Source organism: Grammomys surdaster, unplaced genomic scaffold, assembly GCF_004785775.1.
Source record: "Grammomys surdaster isolate TR1022 unplaced genomic scaffold, NIH_TR_1.0 126660, whole genome shotgun sequence".
NCBI classification, from domain to species: domain Eukaryota; kingdom Metazoa; phylum Chordata; class Mammalia; order Rodentia; family Muridae; genus Grammomys; species Grammomys surdaster.
This window is the reverse complement of record NW_021621449.1, coordinates 1,737,623-1,746,663: the sequence shown is the minus strand read 5'-3', so window position 1 is coordinate 1,746,663 and position 9,041 is coordinate 1,737,623. Positions and strand designations below refer to the sequence as shown.

Sequence of the window (9,041 nt, the reverse complement as noted above, 5' to 3'; positions counted from 1 at the left end):
GAGGCCCTGTTCTATTTAGTTTCTGTTCCTGTTAGAGTGGTCCAATGAGCCATGAGATCTCATTTCCAGGGAAAATCCCTGCATGAGCAGCCTTCCTGCCTTAACTTACCCCTGCCAGAACTAAGCAACAGACACGGGCATTGTTTTCTAGAGTCTCTTAACTGTTCACGGACATCCCTCAAAGCAAATTGTTGAGCATCAAATAGGCAGGTGTGTCTCCTCCTTAGAAGGTCTTAAAAATGGGCCCTGCCTCTGAGATGGCTAGATACAGGAAAACGTGAGTGTGACCTTTTCGAGCTGGGTGCCTATGTTTCTATGTCTGTGCCAGTCTCTCTTTATTCTTCCTTTCTCTGGCGGTTTCCTTTTTGTCTTAGTTCCATAGCACTTTCTCAGCGTTTCTGCTTGGATTGGCTCTTCCTCCCCACCCTCCCCGGTAAGACTGATCTCCATCCTGGGTTATCATAGAGTATGATGCTCGATTCAGCCTCTTCCCCTCTGCCCCCCCCCCCACCCGCCTCCCCTACGCCCCCACGGGAAGCAGAGTTCCTCACGAAGCCCAGAGGTGGGAGGTGGGCCCTGGCTCCGGTCCGCCCCTCAGTGCGTGTGCGAATGCCTGTGTGGCGGTGACGCGCAGGCGACGGCGGGAAGGGGAGGGAGAGAGAGGGAGGAAGGCCACCGACCGACAGAGCTGCTGGGCTGCTGGGCTCCTGCGCGCTCACGCTCCCCGCCGCCCGCCTAGGTGCAGGCAGGGCGCAGGCGGCGGCGGGCGGCATGGAGAGCCTGCTGGAGAACCCCGTGCGCGCCGTGCTCTACCTCAAGGAGCTCACGGCCATCGTGCAGAACCAGCAAAGCCTCATCCATACCCAGCGCCAGCGTATCGATGAGCTGGAGCGGCGTCTAGACGAGCTGAGCGCGGAGAACCGCAGCCTGTGGGAGCACCAGCAGCTGCTGCAAGCCCAGCCTCCGCCTGGGCTGGTTCCCCCGCCATCTGCCCCACTGCCTGCTCCTACAGCCACTGCTCCTCCGGCCGCCACTGCGGCCCAGGAACCGCTTCAGGACCACGGACAGCTCATACCCGCCACGCCAGAGCCGTCACTTCAGCACCACGGACAGCTCCTGGCGCAGCCCCAGCCGGCCCCCAGCGGGAGGGCTCAGACTCCCCAGTCGCCCCTCCAGCACTCGGTGGCACCCGGGGTCATAGCTGACAAGGAGAAGGAGCGTCCCTCGAGTTGCTGTGCTGCCGCGGGAGCCCTGCTTCAGCACGCATCCCCCGCCCTCGGCAAGGGCGTCCTGAGCAGGAGACCCGAGTGAGTGGGGACGAGGAGGAGGGAGAAGCAAGTGGGTGTGAGGAAATAGGGGAAGTCTGCGTGTAAGAGTGACGGACTTGAGTACTGTGAAGTGAAGCGGGCAAAAAAACGCCTTGGGTAAAAATGTGTCAAGGAGAGTCCCGCAAAGGAGGGCTTGAGATCCGCTTTGGTAGATTTCTGGTGGTTGGAGCACAAGGAAGTATCTGGACCATCTGTGGGGTAAAGAATGAGAGGAATGGACTTTAACTGGTTGAGGATATTGGTAACTTCCAGGAATTAAAGGAGATAAAATTGGGAGGAAGTTGGGGGCACAAATGAAGCCAAAGTAGGGGACCATTGAAGGATTTAAACCAGGAAAAATTCAGAAGGGAGTTTGCATAGTACAACTGTTTAAATAAAGAGTGAGACGCCGAGACAGGCTTGATCAGGTTTAAGAACTTTATAGGGGCCGGGGTCCAGCAGCAAGGATTAGGGTGGGTAGGATAAAGCAAAGGACAGGGTGATGTGAACAGGCAGGGGAGCTGGATACAGGAAGATGAATGGTGGGAGACAGCGCTGCCCAGGGGAAGGAGCTGGCTCTTTATCTGATGCAGTGAGAGTCAGAGCCAGGAGTGGCTCACTTGGGGAAGCTTTCTCTCTTCTGACCCAAGTGAACATGTTTGTGCGAGTCCCTGCAGTGCCAAAGGGTATGCAGAGACACCCCTCCAGACTCCTGGATGTCTCTCTTACAGCTTGAGGACTCACCTGGCTGGAGCTCTCCACTGGACTCAGGGGCTTATCTGGGTTCAGATCATGGGAAGAGAACAATGAGGTCAGAGATGGCTGGAAAACAGTTCCTTGAATGTAATGCCTCTATAAATCTCTGCGGTGGCCTCTTATGGCGAGCCCTGTTTCCCTTTGGTTATTAGGAAACCTCATCTTGGATTCCAGGAGAAATGTTAATTGTCCCCAGGCAGACTCTGGGGCCTTCAGATTTCTCTTCACTTGTGAGATCCATGGTATAGGAACATGGGAGGGCGAGATAAAGGGGGTTGGAATGTTTTCTCCTCTGTATTGGAAGAGCTTGGTGATCCTGTCAATATTGTTTCTTTTTAGACAGGCGAGGGAAGAACAGCCCTGTGGCAATCAGTACCTGGTCAGCACTGGCCTTGATGATGTGATGCTACAGGAGAGGGAGGGGCAAGTGAGGAGAGCAGAGTGCCTCATCTCTGCTCACATGTGCTTTATGTCTGGAAAACACTTGTGAAGACTGGCTACGTTACTTAAAAGCTCACGTTTTCTCTGCCCCCTACCTAACTCTCCTCTCCATATAGGTGGAGTTAAAAAGGTAGACCAGGCATGCTTGATCACAGGGTAGGTCTGGTAAGAAGCAGAGGAGCTCAAGGGTGGAGATCTAGGATGACCTGGCTTGATAGACCTGAAGCATCTGATTCAAGACCCAAGAAAATCCTCTATGGATTTGTCTTTCAGTTTTATGGCTGTCTTTTTTTTTTTCCTGGCCTGAAAACTAGAGAATTGGGTTTTCCTCAATGCCCATATCTCAGCTAAAGGCAACATTTTTCCAAGGTATTATACGGTCTTTTCCCCCAACAGAGGGAACAATTCCACCCCACTTCCCTGGGGGCAGCCATAGAGGCCTGGCACTTAGAATTCTTCACTTGAATTCTCTCCTCGTGACATCTGGTGTCTTCTTTCTCTCCTATTACAGCCTCAGTATCTTTGCAACTTGTTGGGAACCTGTGATTGATAAGAATTGATGACTGATCTTGTTCTTAGAGAAAGACTTCTCTGTGACCCCCAAAGGGTCCTAGAGAGCCAATGCCTTCTGTACAGATGCTCCTGCTAGGAGTCCAGAGGTCGAGGAATCACCTGGATTCCTCTCCAGCCTCACATGTCAATACCATGTGACATCCTTGTTGCTCTGTCTTCCTTACCCTGCTTCTGCTTCTCATGGAGCAAAATTAAGACCCAACCATCATGGCAGAGGGCAATGGAAGCTGCTGGGAACATTTTACTAGGAAACTTGTGTCAGGCACTAAGGGGTTCATCCTACCATTAGCTTCTTCAGAGTCTCCAGCCCTTTCCCTTCTTCCCAGACCTAGATGCCCAGAAATGCCAAGAGTGAGAACATAGTTACCTCACTTACCTGCAACTTTCTTCTCCTTTTTATGAAGTACAGAAACATCTTGGATGGCTGGAGGCCCCTGGAATTCTATTTCTCTCCCATGGCTTTGCCTGACATTTCCCCCCATAGAACTCAGGAATGAATCACTGTGGCTCATTAAGTATTTAGCTCACTCTGTCCTCCAGCCATGGCCTCATGGATGTTTATCTTTTGTGCATCCTTCATTCTACTGAGCAGGACTAAATGGAGCCAGCAGGTAGACAAGAGACCTCTATGGATGAGGTAGGCGGAAGGGACCAGAACCAGCAGTTGTGCCCCTGAGCCTCACCTGGTCTCTATGTCATGCTTCTGCTAAGTCAATTCTCTGCTGTGCAGAGGGAAAAGAGATGGAAGAGGAAGATATTCAGATCACAAGTTTTCTATAAAGCTTTGCTTATTCCTCTCTGTCCTCATTACAGAAGGAGAATGTGGGTCTACGTAGGTGACTACATATGGGTAAAATGTTCAAAGTGTTAGTCACTGTTAGATACCATTTACACACACACAAATACACACACACACACACACACACACACAGTGTGCACACATATTACCAGCCACAAAGTCTGCTCTCTCCTGAAGTCCTCTTCTTGTCCAACACTGGGAAGGAGCTCAAGAGCTCAGGATCTTGGAAATGATGGATCATTTAGTGGCCATCTGATGGGGATTAGTGTGCAGCCTGGCCTCTCTCCCTCCTTCAGCTGGGAGACACACAAAGGGGCTGGCCTTGGGATCCAGGCTAAGAAAACGGCAGTGTGGAGGCGGGTGAGTACAGCCATATTACAGAAGCCCTAGGGGTTAGCATCCTTTCTCTGCCTGCTTCCCACTCCTGCTAGCGCAAGCTCTCACTGTTTATGCTATTTAATGGAAGCAGCAAACATAGCTTCATCCTCTCTCTTTTTTTTTTTTTCAATCAAGGCTCACAGCAACTACGGAATTGATTATTATCTTTTTCCTGGCTGGAGCCAGGTCTCAGCCTGACCTGGAAAAGACCCCTTGCCATGGAAGCACATGTTCCCTGTGCTGTCTTTGCAACCATGGCTTCTATTACAGCACACTTGCCCACCCACTCAATCACATGCTCAGTTGGGACTCCAGGGCTTGCCTGTGTATCCAGTCCCAGAGGCAGGTGATTGTTCACATCGAGGTAAGGTTTAAGTACTGTGCTTCAAATTCAGCTTTTTCTCCAAGCCCCCTGACTCAATGTGAAAGTCCAAGTGCCCTTAATACTTACTGTGGCTTTGTCTCTTCCTCCCTCACTCTCCTGGACATCCCTTCCCTTCTGCATTACTTTCTTCCTTTTCCTTTTCTCCCCCCTTTCTTGAATGTTCTCTCTCTCCCTCTCCCTCCTTTCTTCCTCTCTTCCCCCTTTTGTTCTCCTAATGGAGACCATGACCATGGCTTTGTACATGCTAAGCACATGTTCTAGAACTGAGCTCCCCACCCACCAGCAGCACATGAAACACATCTTCAGTCATCTCTAGAGCTCCTTAGCATCAGGCTGCCTATGGCCTAAGGACAGTTCAATGATTTATGCATATGCCTTTTAGCCAGAGTTGTCTAGGATGCTGATTAGAGCAGGTATCTCTACTGTTAGGTGAGGGTGGTCTTCCTGAAGGTGGCAAGTGTCTAGCTGGCTCACCCTGAAAGCTCTCCCGAGTGTGGAGCTCTATCGGTGAGTTAAATGTACCAGGTGTTCAGTCTGTTTAAAAGCCTGAATTCCTACTGTGGAAAGACAGGAAGGAAGGAAGGAAGGAAGGAAGGAAGGAAGGAAGGAAGGAAGGAAGGAAGGAAGGAAGTGGTCCTTACACGACATATAACAAGACATATCTAGAAATGTTTAACCAAGTGTAAGCATACTGCAGCTGCCTAGAGCCGTCTTCTCTCCAAATATTATAGAGTAAAAAGAATGGGCATACACAGAAATTTGGAACCAGATGGAAGGGTTTCTTGGCTAGAGGTGAGGGTTTGTGTCAGAAAATAGTAAGAGCCAAAGATAGCCAGATAGGAAACTATCAGATTCAGTCCTGGGAAACATCTGTGTTACATGCAGACATCACTCCTTTCTCTGACAGAGCATCCCTGTCTGAGCCATGTCAGTGGGCAGGGGCAGTCTCATCATGTCTTGAGCCTAGACTTGCCTTGTTGCCAAGGCTCACTCCTTTGTCTAACCACACCCTGTCCATTTGCTGCCATCAACAGGCAGAAGATTCCAAACAAACTTGTTAGAAAGTGGGGTCTGAGAAAGGTTCACTTGAGGAGGGAGTGAAGCCTTTTATTCACTCCTGGAAGCAGTACAGAGCCGATCTTTATAAAATTTGCATGCCAGATCTTTGCAAAGGTCCAGACCAATCCTGCTTCTGCCCTTTAATCCAGAAACAAACAAACATACGAACAAAACCCCACAGTTTTCAAGACTCAAGCCATCTCCCACCCCATGCATCATGTCTTCCTTTCCTCCCCCCATCTCTTCCCACACTGTGTGGGCAACGCCACAGGGCCCCACGGAGCCATCTTGGCACAGGTCCCTCTTGGCCCCAACCCAGGCAAGATGCATAGCAGTTGGTACTGCTGATTCAGCAAGTATCTGTGCAGCCTGAATTCCAAAGGTTGCTTCCTGGAGAAGAGTGGGAGAGAGATTGGGTTAGGGATGGATGGGGAGGGAAGGAGAGGAGTTGTGAAGTGAAAGAGAAGAGTAAGCTAGAACCCACAGCTGGGGCCGGGGTCTAAAAGGAAATGCAGCGCTTGAATTTAAATCCCATGTAAAGATTTTTACACTAACTTCCCTTACTGAGAAGTCAGAACCTTCCCCCCCCACCCCCCCAACAAGGGTCCAGACATAAACTCCATGGTCCAGGACCCAGTATGGCAGCAGCTTCCTCAGAGTTTCTGGGGACACTCGTTACACTGGCAGGTTCTCAACTGGGAGAATTCTGGCAGGCTTCCAAGCTCAGGACACTGCAGCAACTTTCTGCTTCATTCTGGAAAAGCACCAAGTACTGGTCTCTAAAGAAGCTGCAAAGGGCTTCTCGTTTCTGTGTAGGAAGTGGGCAGCTGGGCATCCTTTCTGGTTCTGAAAACCTTCGTGGAAAGAAAAAAGATAGGAATGAGGTGAGGAGACAAGCTGGAGCTCTCGGCTGGAAAGCTGGGGAACCACTGAAGCCCAGCACACTTAGTATCCAAGCATCTGAGAACCGGGGATCTCAGAGGCACACACAGGCAGGAGTTCAGTCTTCTTGCTGGGGAACCTCATCTCATCCCCCTTTCTTCTTTCAACTCCTAAGAACTCTGAACTCTTACTTACTTAGCACTATTCTGGGCTTTTATTAAGCACTTATAGCGCAGTATTTCAGTGTATACCAAGGAAGGATGAATGCATCATCTACACTCAGATAACATCAATAGACCAGAATCCACATTTCAGGGTCCTTCTGGTCTATTAGGTCACCTCTGGACATGTGTCCCTTGCTCTTTTATTCCTCTACCACCAGACAACACGCACCCAGAGTATTTCAGAGCTGTGACTATCAGCTCGACCTTGTCAAGCAGCCAGGCAGGACAAAGCCACCGTGGCCTGTGATCTCTATGAGATGTGACAACTTCACAGCTTGAAACTGCATCCTATGCCAGCTGCAAGCTCTCCCGCAGCACTTTAAGATTGTCTGCCCTTCTCTTAAGATATCAAAGACATGTGGGTTGTCACCATGCCCTCTGGTGACAAAGAATTCTGCCACTTTTCCTAAAACAGGAAGTCACAGTCTCCTCAAGGAAAAGACAAAGTGACCTACCAGGGAGGACAGTGAGCCGTGAGGATAAAACCTGGGAAATGCCTTCCAGGGTCGGAAAAAAAAAAGCGGGTTTAGTGAGTCCCTTCTGTAGACTGCTCCTACTGGGGATGAAGGGTAGACCTTCACTACGGAGCCCCCACAGAAGTGGAGAGAAAGCAGGGAGAGACCAAAAGGACAAGAGGCCCTTATGATGCTAAATTATGTGAGAGGACTGTGAGGGCCCTACTATCTCTGGTCAGACCTAAAGGATATAAGACTTCTCTCAGATATTTTTCTTAAATTAGATACTTCTAGACAAAAGAAAACACATGAAAGATTCTCAGATCCTTTCACAGGTGCCTGTGGCTACAAAGCCCCTAATGGCGTGTGTGTATGTGTGTGTGTGTGTATGTATGTTGGGATTCTGAGTGCTCTGGGAACAGGCTGTTTTGTTGTTGTTCTTTGCTGGGATCAGGAGGGTTATGTAACTAAGGCCAACGCTGTGCTGCTGCGTGGTACCTGTCCCTCCCCTGTGGTAGGCTGCTATGGACAGAGGGTTTGCAGAGTCCCTTCCCTGAGAAGGCCCCGTGCTCTGCACTGCCATCAGATTATTTCATCTTGTCCAGAGCTACAAGGACTAAAGGACTCATGGTGTCCTCTGGGGACTCAAGCAAATGTCAGCACTAGAAGGATGCTTTAAGGCCACCTGGTCCAGGCTTCTTCCACAAAGGAGAAAATGAAAGTCAGAGGGGAAGTGTCTGATGCTTCCAAACTAGTTAGTCGCAGGACTGGGTTTAGAACTTACTCTTTTTTTCACTAATTTATTTATTAATTAACCTTATATCCCAATTGCAGCCGCCCCTGCAAGCCCCCTGCAAGTCCCACCCTTACAAGTCCCACCCCCCACTACCCCCTCCCTTCACTCTTCATCCTGTTCCTCTGGCTTTTTGTGGTGACAGATTAGAAGAACCCATCTGGATGGTCCCATGGCGCTCAGAAACAAACTCAAACTCGTAGCTACTTCCTGGGGCTCGGAGGGCTGTGGGAGGTCAATGGCTGCTCTCCAGAGTCTCTTCCCTCTGTGCCACAATTCCAAAGACATCGTTTTGAGCACTTCCAGGTTATCTCTTTGGTTAAGATGCCCCTTCCAGGGCAGAATACAAACCATCCATGCAGCTCTATCAGTCTTTTCTGCTTCCATGTTGAAGTGTGTTTGAGGACAATTCCCAGGGCGGTGCTAGCCAGAGAGGAGGCTACATGGAGGCAATGGTTGCCTGAAGGCCAGGGCAGGAGGCTCAGAGACATAAAGGGGCATAAAGAGGTTGCTGAGGACCTAAGTGTATCCATATTTCCACTAACGTGTTATAAGAGTTGAAACCCCTTGAGGGGAGGGGGAGGGCACAAAGCTCACTCACGGGGTGGTTCTGTTATATTTGGGTTATAGAGGACAGCCTCTCCTGTGAGGTCATCCTTGCCACAAAAGCCACAAAGGAAGGACTGAAGACGCATCTGGGTGCTAGGAAAGCTCCTGCTCTTTTCAAGGCTCTTGAGATGATGTTTGGGACAGCAAAATGTCCCATGACAGTGTTAGGCATCACTACAGAGCAGGAAGTATGGACTAGTAGCAAGGGGGGGAGTGGTTTATGAAACCAAAGGCTTGGGAGACAAGAGCAGAGGTCAGCACTGAGCCAGTACCCGACGAAAGGACACTGGTTAAAAGAAGAAAGAAAGAAGGAAAGGAGGAAAGGAGGAAAGGAGGAAAGGAAGGAAAGGAAGGAAAGGAAGGAAAGGAAGGAAAGGAAG

The 9,041-nt window shown here is 50.0% G+C and overlaps 1 protein-coding gene across 1 annotated transcript in view; it reads left to right on the top strand.

Annotated features, from left to right (window-relative positions):
- Positions 1–771: 771 nt before the first annotated feature.
- Positions 772–9,041, top strand: part of Iqsec3 (IQ motif and Sec7 domain 3) — a 99,615-nt gene continuing 91,345 nt past the window's right edge. Inside the window, exon 1 of the mRNA XM_028761134.1 lies at positions 772–1,307. Within this exon, the coding sequence (XP_028616967.1) occupies positions 772–1,307 (536 nt within the window). The remainder of the gene's footprint in view (positions 1,308–9,041) is intronic.